Source organism: Haematobia irritans, chromosome 1, assembly GCF_050003625.1.
Source record: "Haematobia irritans isolate KBUSLIRL chromosome 1, ASM5000362v1, whole genome shotgun sequence".
In the NCBI taxonomy this organism is placed as follows: Eukaryota; Metazoa; Arthropoda; class Insecta; order Diptera; family Muscidae; genus Haematobia; species Haematobia irritans.
In genome coordinates this window covers 26,410,846-26,434,715 of record NC_134397.1, presented here as the reverse complement: position 1 = coordinate 26,434,715, position 23,870 = coordinate 26,410,846, and the positions used below count along the sequence as shown (strand labels likewise).

Below are 23,870 nucleotides of genomic sequence, written 5' to 3'. Positions count from 1 at the left end.
TTTTTTTAGTTTTAGTTCTATAGGAAATGTTGTGAAGTACCTCTTATGTGGAGAGGAATCTTTCGCAAAATTTACCAAAACATCAAGAATTATGTCAATCTACCTCATAGTTTAGAGGAATGTTTCACAAAATCTACCGTTTTGGTACATCTACTTCTTAGTTGGAGAGGAATGTTTCACAAAATCTACCAAAATCGTTATTTGTATTGAACATTTTTTCTTAGCTTTATTTTTGTATACAATTTTTTCAAAGTTTTATTTCTATAGAAAATTTTGTAAATTTTTTCTTTTCTATAGACAATTTTGTCAAAATTATATTTCTATAGAAAATTTTGTCAAAATTTTATTTCTATAGACAATTTTGTTAACATTTTATTTCTATAAGAAATTTTGCCAAAGTTTAATTTCTATAATTTGTCAAAATTTTATGAACAATGAGCAATCTTTTCAACAGATCCTTAAGAACTTCGAAAAATTGTCACAAAAGAATAAATTAAAGCATGATATAAAGGAGCCAAAAATGCCATTGATGGCTCGAAAAAAGTGGTACAAAAGTTCAAACTAAAAAAAGAACATTTCAGTTGCATGAACTAACACAGAGGGAGAAAAAAGTTTTACACAAATGAAAGAATTTTCTTCTCTGTAATTTTTTACTCCATAATTTATTAGTTTTGGTTTTAATTTAATTTATTTATTTCTGTACATTAAAATTTTCCATAAATCACTTCAGAATTGTCCAAAAGTTATAATTTTCTAAAATCTATAAAAATACATCATTTGACGCTAAAGACATTTCTGAAATTTCTAACTCCATTTTTCACCTTAAAAATACGAGTGTAAAAAATTGATTAAATTTCTTAAATGTTTTGAAAAATATTTGTTTATATTTATCATATTGCAGTGTTTAACATAGTTTAGTTATAAATTTATAAAATTAATCTACCATTTTTTTCTGGTTTTGAATGAAAATATCACTACACTAAAGTGTCTCAGCAACAACTTTATTCTCATCTTTGGACAAATATCAATGACTGCGGTGACTTCGTCATTGGACTGATATGCGTAACCTACGACTTTTTTTTTGGTTTGCAAAGAAAAGAGACTCACTCAGGGCAAAATCCAGAGAATACTGTTCTTAGCCTAATTCGATGAACTTGACCACATAGAGAAAGAAAGTGTGAGTTTGTGCATATGACCAAAATATGACCAATATATTTCTCAAATAAAATTTTAATTAGATATTAAAAAGTTTTAAATTAAAAATATAATGATCCAACAAATTTTTTGCTTAAACAAAAATCAAAAAAAAAAAAACAAGTAAGGAAAGTCTAAAGTCGGGCGGGGCCGACTATATTATACTCTGCACCACTTTGTAGATCTAAGTTTTCGATACCATATCACATCCGTCAAATGTGTTGGGTGCTATATATAAAGGTTTGTCCCAAATACATACATTTAAATATCACTCGATTTGGACAGAATTTGATAGACTTTTAAAAAATCTATAGACTCACAATTTAAGTCGACTAATGCACTAGAGTGGAACACAATTTTAGTAAAAAATATGGGAAACATTTAAATCTGAAGCAATTTTAAGGAAACTTCGCAAAAGCTTATTTATGATTTATCGCTCGATATATATGTATTAGAAGTTTAGGAAACGTAGAGTCATTTTTATAACTTTTCGACTAAGCAGTGGCGATTTTACATGGAAAACGCTAGTATTTTGACAATTTTTGTCGAAATCAGAAAAACTTATATATGGGAGCTATATCTAAATCTGAACCGATTTCAATCAAATTTTGCGCACATGACTATATTACTTATTGTACTCCTAGTGCAAAATTTCAACCAAATTGGACCAAAACTCTTGCTTCTGAGGCCATATAAATCCATATCGGGCCAAAAATATACATGGAACGAATCGGTATAAAACTCTGGCTGCTGGATCCATATTAGTGAATATCGGGCGAAAGATATATATGGGAGCCAAAATCAATAGGGTTCTATTCTGACCCAAAGTAGGAACATGTGCCAAATTTGAAGGCGATTGGACTTAAATTGCGAACTAGACTTTGATCACAAAAATGTGTTCACAGACAGACGGACGGACGGACGGTCGGCCGGACGGACAGACGGACATGGTTATATCGACTCAGGGACCCACTCTGAGCATTATTGCCAAAGACACCATGTGTCTATCTCGTCTCCTTCTGGGTGTTACAAACATATGCACTAACTTATAATACCCTGTTCCACAGTGTGGCGCAGGGTATAAAAAAAAAAACAAAAATAATTAATTAGTGATTTAAACTTTCATTTTTGTGTTTGAAGGCATTTCAATTGTAGATTATTTGGGTCAATTTATTTTGTGATGCAAGCAATAATTTTTTCTATCATGGTGAAGCTGCTCAGAGCATAGGCTGTTCTTGTTTTTCGGAGTGTTCCATTAGATCCATATTTCTTCCAGGGACCTACCCATATGATATCGCGAAATGTTCACTTTTCTGCTGGGAATAATCCATCAAAAACTACGTGAGACTTTGTTTTAATAAATTATTATTATTTTTTTAATTTTTAAAGGAAAAAGTATTCCACCTTATATCCTTCAGCGGAGAAAATAATTTCTTCTGATTTCTGATTTTTTAATGTATTAGCCCATATTCTAAAACATCTTTCTGCTCACAAGTAATGCTATTTATGTGGGATTATATCTGCGGTATAAGCAAATATTTTCCAAAGTCTTCGTTTTCTTATCCTTTACATGCAGCATTTCGATGTCCTTGTTGCTGCGTTTGGTATTTTTGTAACTTGAGGCATTTCTTGTTTAACAAACGCCTTTGCTACTGAATTTACTGAACCATATGCAAAGACACTTGTAAGTTATTTTGTGAACATATTTTCAGCACTTTATAAACCTTATAAAGGATCTTCACTTCCTTCCTATGCCATGGAGTTGTGTTTTTTTGCCTTTGGATACTCTACATGGGAAAAAAATTTACCTTATATTCGATTTTTTTTTTTGTAGACAATTTGTGAGTTTTTTTGATATATCGATGAGATGGTAATAATTGTTTAAAGATATGAATTACAGGAGTTCAATAATTATTTTTCTACTTGTGCAGAAAAAAATTTGATTTTGTCTGGATTTAATCACAGACAGGCTAATTTCAAATACCGCAGTCAATTAAAAAAAAATATTTATATTTTATTATTATTTGAGCTATATTGACAAATAAGGTTAAGTAATTGAAAAGAAAACACCAGATACCAATCTTTACAAGCCTGGCTATATTCAGTTAGGCTTTCCGAATTGCCGGGCCTCACGCTTGACACCTGCCATCAGATTTTGTACAGCCACCTTGTCCACCTTCTTCGCCGCAGAAAGCCAGTTTGCCTTGAACTGCTGCTCGTCAGTATTTCTCAATTGGGCGGAGCTCTGGCGTGTTGGGAGGGTTCTTGTCCTTGGGAACCACCTGCACGTTGTTGGCGGCGTACCACTCCATGGCCTTTTTACCGTAATGGCAAGATGCCAAATCCGGCCAAAACAGTACGGAACAACCGTGTTTCTTCAGGAAAGGCAGCAGACGTTTATTCAAACACTCTTTCACGTAAATTTCTTGGTTGACAGTCCCGGAAGCTATGAAAATGCTGCTTTTCAAGCCACAGGTACAGATGGCTTGCTAAACCAGATATTCCTTTGCGAACTTTGACAGTTTTATGTGCTTTGACCGTCGTATTTTGTTTGTCATCGCGATTTGGAGTCACTACCTTCTTGTTAGTCGATAGTCCGGCTCGTTTTTTGGCTCGATGCACGGTTGTAGACGATACACCCAGCTTATTTGCGGCATCTCGGAGAGAGAGGTTAGGGTTTCGCTTGAAACTACCGGCAACTCTCTTTGTCGTCTCAGCGGCTTCCGGTTTACGATTTCCCCCCGATCCAGACTTCCTGGCTGTCGACAAACGTTCCCCAAACACTTTAATTACATTTGTAACGGTTGATTTGGCAACTTTTAGCGATTTTGCCAGCTTTGCGTGCGATTAGCTGGGATTTTCGCGATGCGCGAGCAAAATTTTGATACGCTGTTCTTCTTGCTTGGACGGCATTTTGACAACTGAAGAGTGAATTCCAAAATCAAAATAGGAGCAACATTCTACACACACACACCTTCAAAATGAGGGGTGTTCAGGTTTTTAAATGCAAAATTGAAAGAAATACGCCAAGTGTATATTGACCAAATTTTTACCGTATCACCCTTTACATGTTTCCTTCCGGGTGAATAGACTTTTCGATAGTCTTCAATATAGATATGTCTGTAGTAGATGTCTATTCCAGATTTTTAAAATTCCACAAAAAAAAATTTAATAATTATTAAAAAATTAAAAAACTTAATCAGTTCCTGTTTTAATTTAATTCGTTTAATGATTTAATTTAACAATCAACTAATGATTTTATTAAATAATGAACAAACTATGACTTTAATTAAAACCATTTTGGTAATATTTTTTTAGTGTATATTGTATTTTGATAAAGGCATCATATATTTCTTGAATTTGTCTTCAATTTAGTGTCTTTTTTATTTGAATTGTTTATATTGTTTCGCAAAACTTTATCAATTCTTGTGAAAAAAAAAACATTTCCTCTTTAAAAAAATATTTCTTTGGAATTTTTGGCATGCTTTACAAAATCGTCTGGTTTTTTCTTTTGAAGAAAATGTTTTCATCAAAATATTTACACATATTACTCCAACATGTCTTTCTACAAAAAATTGCAATAATCTTACTTTGCCAATATACCATTATAAGCCTTAAGCCCTATCCTTACTTTTTGGCTCATATCATATCCTCTGATGATGATAAAATCAAATACATTCACAATGTTTGTTGACACATCGTCATCCATAGTCAGCATCATTCAAGTTGGTTGGTGTTGATGGTTATGTGGTTTCTTTCAGATTCCTTCATACTATGGGGGTACTATGTGAAGAGAGACATGAAAAAGTTAAGGGAAAACTGGAAAAAACCAACGGCGGAAGATATTTATCGTAATTTTTCGCTACCGCAAAATGCACACAAACTTCATTATATTAACGCTTAAAGCTTCGCATTACCTTCTGATAAAAATTGTCACATGCAAAGACAGTGGGCCAAGGGAGTTGATGTTTTTCTAAATATGGTAAATTTTCCAATTTTCGAAAATTTGACAAAACTCGACTTTTGACTTATTCGATTATTATGTTATAATATCGAAAATCAGGCATCCGAACTAGCTTTACTTCTTAGAATATCCTGGTTTAGAATCGATCGTCTTAGAATTCAATTCTGAGTCGATTATGCGATTCCAGTCTGTCTGTCCGTTTGTTCATGTATTTTTATGTTCGAAGTACAGTTGGTGTTGATGGTGGAAATGTCGACAACTTCCGAAGTAGCCTGATTTCTATAGCCTTTACCACTATTGTGGTACAGGGAATAATAAATTTGGGTAGAGAAGGAACAGTCAGAGACCCATCGTATAGACCAAAATCTACCAAATATATCTTATTTCTCTCTTATTAATATGCCTTAAATTGTAAATATGTCGAATTTTGATTTTTTTTAACGTTTTAGCTTGCACCAACAAATGAAAGTTACTACTTATTTAAAAAATGATAACTTATAATGGAATTTAATAGATGACTCAACAAAATTTTGTCAAAATTTTATTTCTATAGAAAATTTTGTCAAAGTTTTATTTCTATAGAAAATTTTTTCAAAATTTCATTCCTATAGAACATTGTGTCTAAATTTAATTTATGTAGAAAATTTTGTCAAATTTTTATTTCTATAGAAAATTTTGTTAAAATTTCATTTCTATAGAAAATTTTGTAAAAATTTCATTTCTATAGAAAATTTTGTCAAAATTTTATTTCTAGAGAAAATTTTGTCAAAATTTTATTTCTATAGATTTTTTTAATTTTATTGCAATGGAAAATTTTGTCAAATTTTTATTTCTATAGAAAATTTTGTCAACATTTTATTGCAATAGAAAATTTTGTCTAAATTTTATTTCTACAGAAATTTTTGTCAAAATTTTATTTCTATAGTTTTTTTTTAATTTTATTGCAATAGAAAATTTTGTCAAGTTATTATTTCTATAGAAAATTTTGTCAAAATTTAATTTCTATATAAAATTGTGTCAAAATTTTATTTCTAGAGAAAATTTAGTTAACATTTTATTTCTATAGAAAATTTTGTCAAAATTTCATTTCTATAGAAAATTTTGTCAAAATTTTATTTCTATAGAAAATATTGTCAAAATTTTATTTCTATAGATTTTTTTAATTTTATTGCAATGGAAAATTTTGTCAAATTTTTATTTCTATAGAAAATTTTGTCAAAATTTTGTTTCTATAGATTTTTTGTTAATTTTATTGCAATAGAAAATTTCGTCTAAATTTTATTTCTATAGAAAATTTTGTCAAAATTTTATTTCTATAGAAATTTTTGTCAAAATTTTATTTCTGTAGATTTTTTGTTTAAATTTTATTGCAATAGAAAATTTTGTCAAGTTTTTATTTCTATAGAAAATTTTGTCAAAATTTAATTTCTATATAAAATTGTGTCAAAATTTTATTTCTAGAGAAAATTTAGTTAAAATTTTGTTTCTATAGAAAATTTTGTCAAAATTTCATTTCTATAGAAAATTTTGTCAAAATTTTATTTCTATAGAAAATTTTGTCAAAATTTTATATCTATAGATTTTTTTAATTTTATTGCAATGGAAAATTTTGTCAAATTTTTATTTCTATAGAAAATTTTGTCCATATTTTATTTCTATAGAAAATTTTGTCAAAATTTTATTTCTATAGAAAATTTTGTCTAAATTTTATTTCTATAGAAAATTTTGTCAAAATTTTATTTCTATAGATTTTTTTTTAATTTTATTGCAATAGAAAATTTTGTCAAGTTATTATTTCTATAGAAATTTTTGTCAAAATTTTATTTCTATATAAAATTGTGTCAACATTTTATTTCTTGAGAAAATTTTGTCAAAATTTTAATTCTATAGAAAATTTTATGAAAGTTTTCGTTCAATAGAAAATTTAGTCAAAATTTTATTTCTAAGAAAAATGTTGTCAACATTTTATTTTTATAGAAAATTTTATTAAAATTTTATTTTTATAGAAAATTTTGTTAAAATTTTATTTCTATAGAATATTTTGTCCAAATTTTATTTTTATAGAAAATTTTGTCAAAATTTTATTTATATTGAAGTTTTGTTTCCAAGATTTTATTTCTATAGAAAATTCTGTAAAATTTTATTTCTATAGAAAATTTTATGAAAGTTTTCTTTCAATAGAAAATTTAGTCAAAATTTTATTTCTAAGAAAAATGTTGTCAACATTTTATTTTTATAGAAAATTTTGTAAAAATTTTATTTTTATAGAAAATTTTGTTAAAATTTTATTTCTATAGAAAATTTTGTCAAAATTTTATTTCTATTGAAGTTTTGTTTCCAAGATTTTATTTCTATAGAAAATTCTGTAAAATTTTATTTCTATAGAAAATTTTATGAAAGTTTTCTTTCAATAGAAAATTTAGTCAAAATTTTATTTCTAAGAAAAATGTTGTCAACATTTTATTTTTATAGAAAATTTTGTTAAAATTTTATTTTTATAGAAAATTTTGTTAAAATTTTATTTCTATAGAACATTTTGTTCAAATTTTATTTTTATAGAAAATTTTGTCAAAATTTTTTTTATATTGAAGTTTTGTTTCCAAGATTTTATTTCTATAGAAAATTCTGTAAAATTTTATGAAAGTTTTCTTTCAATAGAAAATTTAGTCAAAATTTTATTTCTAAGAAAAATGTTGTCAACATTTTATTTTTATAGAAAATTTTATTACAATTTTATTTTTATAGAAAATTTTGTTAAAATTTTATTTCTATAGAACATTTTGTCCAAATTTTATTTTTATAGAAAATTGTGTCAAAATTTTATTTATATTGAAGTTTTGTTTCCAAGATTGTATTTCTATAGAAAATTCTGTAAAATTTTATTTCTATAGAAAATTTTGTCAAAATTTTATTTGTATTGATGTTTTTGTCAAAATTTTAGTTCTATTGAAAATTCTTCCAAATTTTATTTCTAAAGAAAATGTTGTTCAGCAAAACCTGAACATGAGTTAACATCGTACCGACCTATATCTTTATTGCCTGTTATGTCCAAAATTTTTGAAAAGTTATTATTGAAAAGACTCCAAGTTATCATATGTAATCGTAATCTTATACCAAATCATGAATTTGGGTTCAGAACTGAACATTGAACGCTAGAGCAAATTCACCGCATTGTTGGTGTAGCTGGGAACGCTATCGAAAACAAATGTGTCTGCTGCGCAGTATTTATGGATGTAGGACAAGTAATACTCCCAATTGAGTATTACAAGATTTTAAAATCATATCTAAGTCAAAGACTTTTCGTTTAAAAATTGCAGATAACTATTCCACGTTACGTTCAATAAGAGCTGGTGTTCCACAGGGTAGGGTATCCTTGGGCCAATATTATATCTACTATATACAAGAGCCGACGATACGGCAGTTCTTACCACGGCAGAAACAGAATTAGAGGCAACCACAAAACTTCAGGTTGTCCTAACTAGTATCTAAAACTGGATTAACAAATGGAGAATGCAGCTAAATGAAAACAAGTCCATACACATGGTATTCACAAATAAAGAAATTCACAAGATACCATTATACCTGCCACAAGATACCATTAGACATCAGTTCCGTATGCAAACACCGTACAAGGATATATGTTACTGGATGTACACAGATGTACTGGATGTTCGTTGACAACATAATATCGATTAAAAATAAAATTCTCGTCTACAATTAAATTATTAGACCCATATGGATTTACGGTATTTGGGCTTTGGGACTATGCCGCAAAAAAGGATGTGGAAATAATCCTAAAAACCCAAAATAAAATCTTACGAACCATAGCCAATGCTCCCTGGTATATTCGTAATAGCGATCTGCATCGCGACTTGGGAATAAAGACAATTACTGAAGAAATAAGTCTAAATGCACGAAAACATGCAATAAAATTACAATGTCACGAAAACTCAGATCTAAGCAAAATGTTCTTCAACCATGCAAGGACCAGAAGACTTAGAAGGACTATGCCTATGGATCTAGTCACTTAATATATTTTGAACAAACTAGAGTATAGATAAAGGACTATTTCTCACAAAACACCAACTTTACTAGAATAATTGCACTAGTATTTATTGTAAGTTGACATTAAATTACTAGATGAATTTTCAGTCGTAATAAAAGTCGAAAAAATGGGGTTTATTGGTTACAAAGAAAATCACTATCGATTTTGGTCCAGAGTTAGATATAGCTGCATGTATTTATCGCCGATCTGGTTATAATTGGTGGGACCGATTTTTTTTAAATCGGTAAAGTCTTGCCACTTGGCTTTCGACTTTCCTTATTTGTTTGGCTTAATTTTATGTCGCATCACTTTAATTTTTTTGTTAACCAATGTCTCTGTTATTTCTGTGTTTTGCGAATTTTTTTATTTTCCATTCTAAGGGAAATGGGTGATGGCGATAAATCAGAAATATGTGGCACCATAAATGGGACGAATATTAAATGAGAGAAAGGTATTTCATATCCCGCACTATGATGATAACATAAAATTTAGATGAAAATAACTAAATATAAAAATATGACTTCAATTTAGTGGTAGTTTAGTGTTACCTGTTTTTCGTCTCTCCGATGTTAGGGGAAAATTTAGTATTAGATTATGAAAAAGAATGTTCATCGTTTTTTGTTTTCAATTATGTGGTAAAAGAGAACATGGGTTGCAACATCGTGAACTATGTGAGATAGATCTTTGGTGTAATTGACAAAACTTATCAATATCATGTCCATACTACGGGGACATTGTATTGATAAGTTGTAAATTAATTTGTGTAAATGAATTTACAACGAAAAAATATAGAAAGAACATTATGACTGGTTTCCAGGCACGGTTGCCACAGTTGGTAGAATTCTACCAAACATGGTAGATTTTTTACTGTTTGGTAAATTGGTAGAATTCTTGATGGTTTGGTAGATTTTGTATAATATTCATTTCAGACAAGAGGTCTAGAAGTATAATTTTGACAAAATATTCTATGGAAAAAAATTTTGACAAACTTTTCTATGGAAATAAAATTTTGACGAACTTTTTTATGCAAATAAAATTTTGACAAAATTTTCTATTGAAATACAATTTTGGCAAAATTTTCCATAGAAATGAAATTTTGACCAAATTTTCTATAGAAATAAAATGTTGACACACTTTTCTATGGAAATAATATTTTCACAAAATATTCTATGGAAATAAAATTTTGACAAAATTTTCTATGGAAATAAAATTTTGACAAACTTTTCTATGGAAATAAAATTTTGACAAAATTTTCTAAAGAAATGAAATGTTGACCAAATTTTTTACAGAAATAAAATTTTGACACACTTTTCTATGGAAATAATATTTTCACAAAATATTCTATGGAAATAAAATTTTGCCAAAATTTTCTATAGAAATGAAATTTTTAAAAATTTTTCTATAGGAATACAATTTTGAAAAAATTTTCAATAGAAAGAACATTTTTCTATAGAAATAAAATTTTGACAAAATTTTCTATAGAAATAAAAGTTTGACAAAAATTTCTATAGAAATAAAAGTTTGACAAAATTTTTTATAGAAATAAAATTTTGACAAAATTTTATTTTTTTTTGACAAAATTTTCTATAGAAATAAAATTTTGACAAAGTTTAGGTTAGGTTAGGTGGCAGCCCGATGTATCAGGCTCACTTAGACTATTCAGTCCATTGTGATACCACATTGGTGAACTTCTATTTTATCACTGAGTCCTGTCCGATTCCATGTTAAGCTCAATGACAAGGGACCTCCTTTTTATAGCCGAGTCCGAACGGCGTTCCACATTGCAGTGAAACCACTTAGAGAAGCTTTGAAACTCTCAGAAATGTCACCAGCATTACTGAGGTGGGATAATCCACCGCTGAAAAACTTTTTGGTGTTCGGTCGAAACAGGAATCGAACCCACGACCTTGTGTATACAAGGCGGGCATGCTAACCATTGCATCACGGTGGCTCCCGTCACAAACTTTTCTATGGAAATAAAATTTTGACAAACTTTTGTATGGAAATAAAATTTTGACAAACTTTTCTATTAAAATAAAATTTTGACAAAATTTTCTATTGAAATAAAATTTTGGCAACATTTTCTACAGAAATAAAATTTTGGCAAACTTTTCTATGGAAATAAAATTTTTACAAAATTTTCTATGGAAATAAAATTTTGACAATATTTCTTATAGAAATAAAATATAGACAAAATTTTCTATAGAAATAAAATTTAGACAACATTTTCTATAGAAATAAAATTTTGCAAAATTTTCTATAGAAATAAAATTTTGACAAAATTTTCTATAGAAATAAAATTTTTACAAAACTTTCTACAGAAATAAAAGTTTGAAAAAATTTTCTATAGAAATAAAATTTTAACAAAATTTTATTTTTTTGACAAAATTTTCTATAGAAATAAAATTTTGATAAAGGTTAGGTTAGGTGGCAGCCCGATGTATAAGGCTCAATTAGACTATTCAGTCACACACATTGGTGAACTTCTCTCTTATCACTGAGTGCTTCCCGATTCCATGTTAAGCTCAATGACAAGGAACCTCCTTTTTATTGCCGAGCCCAAACGGCGTTCCACATTGCAGTGAAACCACTTAGAGAAGCTTTGAAACTCTCAGAAATGTCGCCAGCATTACTGAGGTGGGATAATCCACCGCTGAAAAACTTTTTGGTGTTCAGTCGAAACAGGAATCGAACCTACCACCTTGTGTATGCAAGGCGGGCATGCTAATTATTGCACCATGGTGGCTTCCGTGACAAACTTTTCTATGTAAATAAAATGTTGACAAACTTTTCTATGGAAATAAAATTTTGACAAAATTTTCTATTGAAATAAGATTTTGGCAAACTTTTCTATGGAAATAAAATTTTTACAAAATTTTCTATGGAAATAAAATTTTGGCAACATTTTTTATTTCCATAGAAAATTTAGAAAAAATTTTCTATAAAAATAAAACTTTGACAAAATTTTCTATAGAAATAAAATTTAGACAAAATTTTCTATAGAAATAAAATTTTGGCAGCATTTTCTATAGGAATAAAATTTTGATTCATAGAAATAAATTTTTGACAAAGGTTAGGTGGCAGTCCGATGTATCAGGCTCACGTAGACTATTCAGTCCATTGTGACACCACATTGGTTAACTTCTCTCTTATCACTGAGTTCTGCCCGATTCCATGTTAAGCTCAATGACAAGGGACCTCGTTTTTATAGCCGAGTCCGAACGGCGTTCCACATTGCAGTGAAACTACTTAGAGAAGCTTTGAAACTCTCAGAAATGTCACCAGCATTACTGAGGTGGGATAATCCACCGATGAAAAATTTTTTGGTGTGCGGTCGAAACAGGAATCGAACCCACGACCTTGTGTACATAAGGCGGGCATGCTAACCAGAATAAATTCGGGTAATTCACTCAACCCAAAGTGAACTACACTTGAACCTCCCGAAAAAGGGTTTGATAGTCGGCTACTGCCTAAACAAGTTCAAGTGTAGTTCACTTTGGGTTGAGTGAATTACCCGAATTTATTCTGATAATTGGTTGATAGTTTTGCTGCAAGTAGAGGATGCTGATGAGGAATGTGGTAATTCCGAAACAGCTGTACATCCAACCATCTTGCAGTCTACAGGGCTTTGTCCAAATAAATTTGACAAGCATACTTTTCCTCTGTTGGTTAAGCTACACTTGTAGTTTAGTCAATGCATGGCTTTAAGCTGAGATCAAAAACAACAATAACGATTGAAGAGAAGCCAACAATAACAAACAAAACGAAATATAATTTAGACAAAATTTTCTATAAAAATAAAATTTTGACAAAATTTTCTATAGAAATAAAATTTAGACAAAATTTTCTATAGAAATAAAATTTTGGCAGCATTTTCTATAGGAATGAAATTTTGACAAAATTTTCTAGAGAAATAAAATTTTGACACACTTTATTATGGAAATAATATTTTCACAACATATTCTATGGAAATAAAATGTGCCAAAATTTTCTTTAGAAATGAAATTTTTAACATTTTTTCTATAGAAATACAATTTTGACAAAATTTTCAATAGAAAAAACATTTTTCTATAAAAATAAAATATTGACAAAATTTTCTATGGAAATAACATTTTCACAAAATATTCTATGGAAATAAAATTTTGCCAAAATTTTCTACAGAAATGAAATTTTGAAAAATTTTACTATAGAAATACAATTTTGAAAAAATTTTCAATAGAAAGACCATTTTTCGATAGAAATAAAATTTTGGCAAAATTTTCTATAGAAATAAAATTTTGACAAAATTTTCTATACAAATAAAGTTTTGGCAAAATTTTCTATAGAAATAAAATTTTGACAAAATTTTCTATAGAAAAACATATTTTGACAAAATTTTCTATTGAAAAAATATTTTGACAAAATTTTCTATTGAAAAGAAAGTTTGACAACATTTTCTATAGCAATAAATTTTTGACAACTTTTCTATAGAAATAAATTATGACAAAATTTTGTATAGAAATAAAATTTTGCAAAATTTTCTATAGAAATAAAATTTTGCGAAAATTTTCTATAGTAATACAATTTTGACAAAATTTTCTATAGAAATAAAATTTTGAGAAAATTTTCTATAGTAATAAAATTTTGACAAAATTTTCTATAGAAATAAAATTGTGACAAAATTTTCTATTGAAATAAAATTTTGACAAAATTTTCTATAGAAATAAAATTTTGGAAAATATTCAATAGAAATAAAATTTTGACAATATTTTCTATAGAAATAAAATTTTGGAAAATATTCAATAGAAATAAAATTTTGACAAAATTTTCTATAGAAATAAAATTTTGGAAAATATTCAATAGAAATAAAATTTTGACAATATTTTCTACAGGAATAAAATTTTGACAAAATTTTCTATAGAAAAAAATATTTTGACAAAACTTTCTATAGAAATAAAATTTTGACAAAATTTTCTATAGAAGAGAACATTTTCCATAAAAAAGGAAATTTTCTTTAGAAATAAAATTGTGTATAAATCAAATAAATTTAATAAATTAAATATCAAAATAAAACATAAGAAACATTTTTGTTTTCATAATAACCACAAAAGTTTGTTATTTTCTTAACTTTTATGACGTTTATTTAGAATAATACTAAGAAAAATTTTGTCGCAAATACCACGCATGTTGACGAATTGATCGACAGCGTTTCGAATACTTTTTGGAAATTCCCATTATTTTATCTGCACTTGCTGTGTTCATTTACAGTAAATTTCAGAAAACTCATAATTTATTACGAAAACTGCTAAAACAAACATTTTTTATAATTCACCTCAAAAGAATTTCATTTTAAGTGAGAATTGAGTCCATCTCTAGAGGAACAATTTTGGATGTACTTGAAACGTAAAACTTAGGAAGAACTTCCAATTTTTGTTTGCTGAGATAATCTGTGTAGTGTTAACTCTTTCTTACCTATTTGCATTTTTTCCTACCTTATAGAATATCCCTCGTAGAGGCGTGTACATTTTATTTGCTAAATCTTTACTCCCCAGAAATGTGGTTGTTTTCTGCGGATTTAGTTTATTTCACGATGCCTGTGTATTTGTATGTCGTCTAACCATTTGGTGTTTGGTTTTTTTTTTTATTTTAAACGCGAGCAAAATATCAACATTGTTTCGTTTACACGCATCTTTTTGTTTCCCCCTTTAAACAAATGCTAAAATTTGGTTGCCTTTGCGATTTCGATGTTTGTTGGGAATTTTCCATTGTTGGGAATTTGCTTTTTTTTTTGGGAAGCACACATTGTACTTTTAAATAATTTATTATAAATTGGTTTGTTTACCGGTTTGTTTGTTGTTTTGGTGGGACAACCTAAACACACATAATTTTCCAAAAGTGTTTGTTAACGATAATTTGATAAGCACGGGTGCTAGTTTCAAATTTCAGTGTGAAAAGTTAAATTGCTTGGAGGGCAAGGTATGTCAACATGGGCCACAAGGTTATGGAACTAGTTGGAAGGTTAGATTTTGGTGTGGTTAATTGAGATTAATTGGGGAGTAGACCACAGATGTGGAAAATAGTTTGAGAAAATTGATGTGTATAGATTTTGAAGAGAATACATGAGTGTTAAGTTGAAGCATGTGTATGGGTCTCTTTGGGGGTATGGTAGAATACGCATGAGTAGGGTGCTTCCTCAAATCGCTACATTCATAAACCTAATCCCTCATGTTCGAATATATGAAACCGCTAGAATTTAATTTTCTTATAAGGAATGGGGCCTGTATTGTATCAAACCGTAGTTCGATGTCCGTGGTTGGTAAAATAAAATTGTGTAGGAGAATAATGTTCTTTACAGACTTCAAGGAGTAGGAAATTTGTGCTTAATATAGTGTAAATTGGATGTCCTAAAATTAGGGCTCCAAAATCTCTCTTTTAAACTAATTAATATTTTTTAGAGCATATAAACTCCTCTCAGCCGCATGCCATATTAAAAATGCTATGTATGGTGAAAATTCAATATCTTGTAGTGTTACAAAATGACATTGTAAATTTATTTAAATTAATTTTTAATTAATTTTATTAATTGGTATGCAGGTATTTTCAACGTTTCATTTGCTGTTTTGTTCATTATTTAAACATTTTAACAAAAGTTGAACATCCATTGTGAAATTTTGCGTCAATCGCAATAAAGTTTTTGTTTCACTTAAACCACTAATTTGTGGAGTTTTGACAGCTTGTCAAAAAGGGCAAATGGAAAATTGTGAAACCGTTTATAAGTTAGCTGAAAGGAAAAAACCATGGGAATTTTTAATAGAGTGTTTTTGACACTAAAGGTGTTGATTTAGAACAATAGTATGAATATTTTAATAAAAAAATTTAATTGTTTCTAAATTTAATTAGAGAACAATCATTTGACGTAAATTATTTAGCAGTTTTGCTAAAGCGTAATAGAAATATTTTTAATCAAAAGAAAAAAAAAACAATGAATTATGTTCAAATTTAGTGCCATTATAAAGCATGTTACAGTGAATTCTTTTCATTCTAGACTAAAGGTGGGTATTAAGTTCGAGTTTAGCCGCTAGATTGTAATTTTTTCACTAAAGTGAAAACTAAATTAGTAAAAAAGGCATAAAATTATACATATTTGTTGCAGACTTCATTATAACTTGATGGGGAATAGCCCAAAGCAAATTTTCACAAAGTTTTTATTCTTTAAAACGGATTATTAAAGAAAAGTAATCGTGAAAAAATGACGATTTTAGCGGCTAAACTCGAACTTAATACCCACCTTAATATCGAAACAAGGGATTTACGATTTTATTTATACTTATTATTCGGGCTTTATGGACAAAAAAGATTAAGGAACATGAGTCATTGACAAGAAAATTCCAGGTACAAATCTAAACAAGCCTAATTACTAAGTAGCTGAAATAAATTGCAACCAACAATAGGTTCGTATCGTTTCTAAAATGATCATCTGACTGACTGTTGACAGATTTATTGTGTTTTATTTTTAAATTTATATATCACTGTTTACAAGCAGAAATAATGTTCTTCGTGATAGAATTCATGTGTGATTGCTGAAAAACCACAAATGTCTATCGTTGGAGCCCAGCATTAAAATATAAATAAATCTTTTATTTCACTTACCATTGCCCGTTACCATGATACTAGCAATGTTGCATCGTGTCCAAAATTTTCTATAAAAATAAAATATTTACACAATTTTCTATAGAAATATAATTTTGAAAAAATTTTCTATAGAAATAAAATTTTGGCAAAATTTTCTATAGAAATAAAGTTGTGTAAAATTTTCTATAGAAAAAAAATTTTGACAAAATTTTCTATACAAATAAAATGTTGACAAAATTTTCTATAGAAATAAAATTTTGACAAAATTTTCTATAGAAATAAAATTTTGAGAAAATTTTCTATACAAATAAAATTTTGCAAAATTTGTCTATACAAATAAAATTTTGTCAATTTTTTTTACAAAAATAATTTGGACAACATTTTCTATAGAAATAAAATTTTGAAAAAATATTCTATAGAAATCAAATTTTGACAAAATTTTCTATAGAAGTAAAATTTTGAAAAAATTTTCTATAGAAATAAAATTTTGGCAAAATTTTCTATAGAAATAAAGTTGTGTAAAATTTTCTATAGAAATAAAATTTTGACAAAATTTTCTATACAAATAAAATGTTGACAAAATTTTCTATAGAAATAAAATTTTGACAAAATTTTCTATAGAAATAAAATTTTGAGAAAATTTTCTATACAAATAAAATTTTGCAAAATTTGTCTATACAAATAAAATTTTGTCAAATTTTTTTTACAAAAATAATTTGGACAACATTTTCTATAGAAATAAAATTTTGAAAAAATATTCTATAGAAATAAAATTTTGACAAAATTTTCTATACAAATAAAATTTTGGCAAAATTTTCTATAGAAGTAAAATTTTGAAAAAATTTTCTATAGAAATAAAATTTTGACAAAATTTTCTATAGAAATAAAATTTTGACAAAATTTTCTATACAAATAAAATTTTGACAAAATTTTCTATACAAATAAAATTTTGAAAAAAATTTCTGTAGAAATAAAATTTTGACAAAATTTTCTATAAAAATAAAAATTTGGCAAAATATTCTACAGAAATAAAATTTTGACAAAATTTTTTATAGAGAAATAATTTTAACAAAATTTTCTATAGAAATACAATTTTGACAAAATTTGCTATAAAAATAACATGTTGACAAAATTATTTATAGAAATAAAATTTTGACAAAATTTTCTATAGAAATAAAATTTTCCTCCATTCGTTCTGTTTTGTTATTGTTGGTTTTGCTCTTTAAGCATTGTCGTTGTTTTTCGATTTCAGCTTGAAACCGTGCATTGACTAAACTACTAGTGTAGCTTAACCAACAGAGGAAAAGTATGCTGGTCGAATTTATTTGGGCAAATCCCTATAGACTGCAAGATGATTGGATGGACGCACGTTTCGGAATTACCACATTCCTCATCCGCATCCTCTACTTGCAGCAAAACTATCAACCAATTATCAGAATAAATTCAGGCAGTTCATTAGACCCAACAATGAACCACACATGAACCTTCCGAAAAAAGGTTTTGCATGATAGCCGGCTTATGCCGAAATAAATTCGTACAAACATATCTCTTTTCCGAATTGAGGAAAAAAAGGAAGCACGCTCAAAATAAACCCAGCCAACTGCACTCAAATCGATGATTTGACAGTGGCAAAGGAAAAGAGATATGTTTGAACGAATTTATTTTGGCCTAAGCCGGCTATCATGCAAAACCTTTTTTTCGGAAGGTTCAAGTGTGGTTCATTGTTGGGTTTAATGAACTGCCTGAATTTATTCTGATAATTGGTTGAAAGTTTTGCTGCAAGTAAAGGATGCTCATGAGGAATGTGGTAATTCCGAAAGGTGCATCCATCCAACCATCTTGCAGTATATAGGGCTTTGCCCAAATAAATTTGATAAACATTCTTTTCCTCCGTTGGTTAAGCTACACTAGTAGTTTAGTCAATACATGGTTTTAAGCTGAAATCGAAAAACAACGACAAATAAAATTTTTACAAAATTTTCAAGAAAAAAAAAATTGACAAAATTTTCTATATATATAAAATTTTGAAAAAATTTCCATAGAGAAATTAATTTTAACAAAATTTTCTATAGAAAAAGATGTTGACAAAATTATCTATAAAAATAAAATTTTGACAAAGTTATTTATAGAAATAAAATTTTGACATTTTTTAAAGAAATAAAATTTTGACAAAATTTAATTTTAATAAAATTTTCTATAGAAATAAAATGTTGACAAAATTATTTATAGAAATTTGACAAAATTTTTTATAGAAATAAAATTTTGACAAACTTTGTATAAAAATAAATTTTTGACAAAATATAGCAATAAAATTTTTAGAAAGTTTTTTAAAGAAATTTTGACAAAATTATCTATAAAAATTATCTCAAAATTTTATTTCCATAGAAAATTTTCTCAAAATTTTCTATAGAAATAAAATTTTGGCAAAATTTACTATAGAAATAAAATTTTGGCAAAATTTTCTATAGAAATAAAATTTTGGCAAAATTTTCTATAGAAATAAAATTTTGGCAAAATTTTCTATAGAAATAAAATTTTGGCAAAATTTTCTATAGAAATTAAATTTTGGCAAAATTTTCTATAGAAATAAAATTTTGACAAAATTTTCTACAGAAATAAAATTTTGACAAAATTTTCTATAGATGTAGGTTAGGTTAGGTGGCAGTCCGATTTATCAGGCTCACTTAGACCATTGTGATGTTCATAACCTTCCCCCACTGCCTTTGTAAATTTCAAGAAAACTTAAGATTTTTTTTGGGCAAAGCGGTGGTCCCCCTCCGCCACCAAATATCGAAATATAAAGTAGCGGATCTTTGTCTAGATGCCGACCCCAACATTCAATGAACATTTCAAGCAAATCGGTCAACTTTGGTCCAATTTTCAAAAAGTCCGACAAAGGGAAGGTCCCCCTCCGCGACCAGGTGTCAAAAAATGAGGTAGCCTATTTTCACCACATTAACGCCCCCTACGATCTCTGAAAGTTTCAAGTAAATCGGTTCAGCCGTTTCGGAGCCAACTCGGAACATACAAACAAACAATCAAACAAATAAACAAACATAGATTGAATTTTATATATATAGATCTTGCCAAAATTTTCTATACAAATAAAATTGGACTAAATTCTCTATAGCAATAAAATTTTGACAAAGTTTTCTATAGAAATAAAGTTTTGACAAAATTTCCTATAGAAATAAAGTTTTGACAAAATTTTCTGTAGAAATGAAATTGCAATAAAATTTTCTACAAAACTAAAATTTGACAAAATGTTCTATAGAAATAAAATACAAATCAAATTTTGAGAAAAATTTCTTAAGAAATAAAATTTTGCATAATAATATGTGTTTGTGTGGTAGTTGTTTGGTAATATTTTCTAAATTGTTTAGATTTTTCATTATTTTTAGCTCGAGTGGTAGATTATTTTTGGCTCGAGTGACAACCGAGCCATCTTAATCTGTAGGACTCTCTAAGCTGTGGACTCTCTGAGAAAGATTGGTACCAGAAATACCGAAATATCGATTACCTGATTGTAGCGATTTGTCGGGAATAGGCCAAAATATTTCAACGTCATTTTCGTGCATCGTGTGATGGCTTTGTTGGTCATTTGAAGGTCTAGTCCGTGCCAATTCGAAAGGTTCTAATTTTTTTTTATTTCCGACATGGTTCGCTGGCGAATAATAAAATTAAAAAAAAAAATAAATAAAATAAAATAAAAAAATAAATTACTTTGCATTACATATCACATATTCTGAGAGATTTCCATAGTCTACACTATAGATCACATTGGGTGTCATATATGCTATCTTAGACTAGGTATAATGGTACCCTATTATTTTTATGCTTACTTAGACTATCCAGTCCATTGTGATACCACACGTGGTGAACTTCTCTTTTATCACTGAGTGCCGTTCCATGTTCATCTCATTGATAAGGGAACTCCTTTTTACAGTCGAATGCGAATGGCGTTTCACATTACTGTGAAACCACTTGGGAAAATTTTGAAGCACTTAGAAAAGTCACCAGCATTACTCAGAGAGGAGATAATCCAACGCTGAAAAATTTTCAGGTGGTCGGTCGAAACTGATATTGAGCCTACCACCCTATGTATCTAAGGTGGGCATGTCATCCGTAGCACCGCAGTGGCTATGCTAACTTCTAATGGACATACCATAAAACACACCCATTTATTTGGTTGGTATTTGAGCAGGATATCGTCATTCCAAATTTAGCTTATTATACAACCCTTCAGGAATCTAGGGAAATATGACGATGACAAAATCAGAGGTATGAATGCCGCCTCTTCCTTCTACCTATTCGATACAATGACAAGGGACCTTATTTTTCTAGCCGAATCCGAACGGTGTCTCACATTTCTGTGAAGCCACTTTTGAAGAACTTACATATGCCACCAGCATTACTGCGAGGGGATATTACAGGGCTGAAAAAACTTGTTGGTGTTCGGTCGGAAATGGTATTGAGCCCAACACCCTGTGTATGTAAGGGGGGCATGCCATCCGTAGCACCGCGGTGGCTATGCTAACTTCTAATGGACATACCGGAAAGCACACCCAGATGGTTGGTTGGTATTCGAGCAGGATAACACCTTAACGAATATGACGCTTCGAATAGGACCCTTCAGAAATCTAGGGAAATATGACAATGACCAGATGATTTTGTATCAAAATGGATCTCTCTGATCTAATTCAATGGCATGAATGTGTGTCTATAGACATTGGCAAGGATATGATTATTGCCTCTTCCTTCAACTTAATTCAATCTAATCTTATGGTGGTTTTTAATGTTTCCCTAAATTGGATCAACTTTGAATGCGAACAAATGTTTAGGAAAATTGATAGCTTCTGTAAATACCTGTGGCTTTTGGGTATTTTCTTTCAAACATGTAAACGAAATTAATTTCACCCCTATGATTATTGAATACAATGACACATTTTTGCTATTGAACACATACTCAATTCTTAAATTTTTGTTCTTTCTTTCTTTTTCTATTCTCCATAGGTTGAATTGAATCGGGCTATATTGAAAAATGTTGGCAAACGTATGCTTACCAACTACCCACACTCCTTAATGGCCAGTACTCCAGAACAACAGAGGCAACAGCAGCAGCAGCAACATCAGCAATGGGAAGAAACAATGACTGCTGGCACCCACAAATCCCAGAGACAACAGAATGGTGATAACATGCAACGAGGAGAATCGATGTTACCCTACGATTTGGAATTAATACCCTCCACATTAATTTTTGATTACCTGCAACACCAACAACAACGACCTTGGTTGACACAGGAGAAAACAGCAATCCTATTCGATGGCTACAATAATGCTATGGATGGAAATGACGATTTAGGAACTGATGCTGATGATAATGGTGATGAAGCGACCATGGATGAGGACCAAATGGATGTGGTTAGAGATGTTAAACTCTCATTGCAACATCAGTCCCATAGTGATGAACCCCATGAAATCTCAATGAAGAAACCAATCAATCGCAGTGGTCACGAGGGTAACACGTTTGGAGGCAAGAGTCTTTTGTCTTCTTTAAAGCATCAACAGCAAGAGCACAAGAGCACATTCAATAACGATTCCAAATTAAATGATTTAGCAACTCTGGGTCTTGAGGAGGGCTCAAATGGGGATGGTAGTCTTGATGTAGCAGGTAACTCCAAGAGTAACAACAACAACAACAACAGTAACAAAAATGCTAATAATGAGGACAATCAGGTTCAACGTTATTTGTATCATTTGCATAAAAATCATTTAACGAGAAAGTAAACGATTTAAATTTTTTTCCCATAGCATACAAATCCAATGCATAGTCGCCCCCTGAAATAATTTCCCCGAAAAGAAAAAAATGCAAAGAAAATTTCCCCCTCTAATAACTGAGCTTCCTTTTACTTCGATCTGCATTCTCTTTTGTTTTTTGTTTTATTAGTGTATTGTCCTTGCAAATAATACCTTAATCAAAAAGAAAATTTAAGAAAATAACTAACATTAACAAAAATAAACGACAAAAAACAAGGCATTTGAAGGCTCATTTTCAGGTAAATCTGGTAAAAAAAAAAACTTTTTATTGAAAATAAAGAAACTTTATTTTGTTGATACCCCTATAGGTTTTTCATATACTAAATAAAATAAAAAGACATTTTACATTTTCAATTTATTTAAAAAAGTAATCAATTTAGTTAACAAAAAAGTTGAGCAAAAAGAGAAAATACTGAGATGGGTTAAAATCGAAAGTGACCAAAATTAAATTTTCATACTGAAAAAACATTCAAACTGAAAAAACCTGTTGGTACAAATACCCTATTAGTGGTATTGGTACCAACAGGAGAACATCTTCAAATACCGATTTTGAAAGATAAATTTTTCAAAGTTTCAATTAATTATGGATTTTCTGTAGATAAATTTTTCATCTAAAAATGACAAGTTTTTCAGGGATATGGATAGAGAACGAGAACGATCTGAGAACGATCACGAATTAGGGCGCATAGTTTAAGAGTTATGAACCAAATATTTTTTTAGAAAAAAAATTTCTAGGTGTTAGAGTGAATGGATTTTTTTTATTATTACAAATAAACCTCGTTTTACTTCGCTCCACGATGCTTAGTTTACAAGATATGAGCTACAGAAGTTTTTCATGTAAAAAAAAAAAAAACGATTTTTACAGGCTTTTGATGAAATTTCGAATTATAAGCCCTTTTTCTTGCAAGGCGCATAGTTTGGGCTAGTTTGGGAGAAGTTTTTCATTTACAAATTTCGACTTATCCAAAATTTGGATGGAATTTTCGATTTTATGGACGTGATTATGAATTAAGTTCCATTTCGATCTAGAGTGGATAGTTTAAGAGATATTTTCGATTTTATTGTGGTTATCATGAATTAAGCTCCTTTTTGATCTATAACCACGGTTGCCACTCGTGCCAAAAATAATCTACCAAAATTTGAAGAACATTTTACCAAATTTCAAAAATCTTATTTGAAAGCTTGATCAAATTTTTATCAAAATTTTATATCTATAGAATATTTTGTAATTTTTTTTCC

At 28.9% G+C, this 23,870-nt stretch overlaps 1 protein-coding gene across 2 annotated transcripts in view; it reads left to right on the top strand.

Annotated features, from left to right (window-relative positions):
• The window catches only part of Dh44 (corticotropin-releasing diuretic hormone 44), a 123,941-nt gene extending 101,019 nt beyond the window's left edge, over positions 1–22,922 (top strand). For both annotated transcript variants that reach the window (XM_075309428.1, XM_075309423.1), the window contains exon 4: positions 21,828–22,922. In XM_075309428.1, the coding sequence (XP_075165543.1) occupies positions 21,828–22,601 (774 nt within the window). In that variant the 3' untranslated portion in view covers positions 22,602–22,922. The remainder of the gene's footprint in view (positions 1–21,827) is intronic.
• Positions 22,923–23,870: the final 948 nt, after the last annotated feature.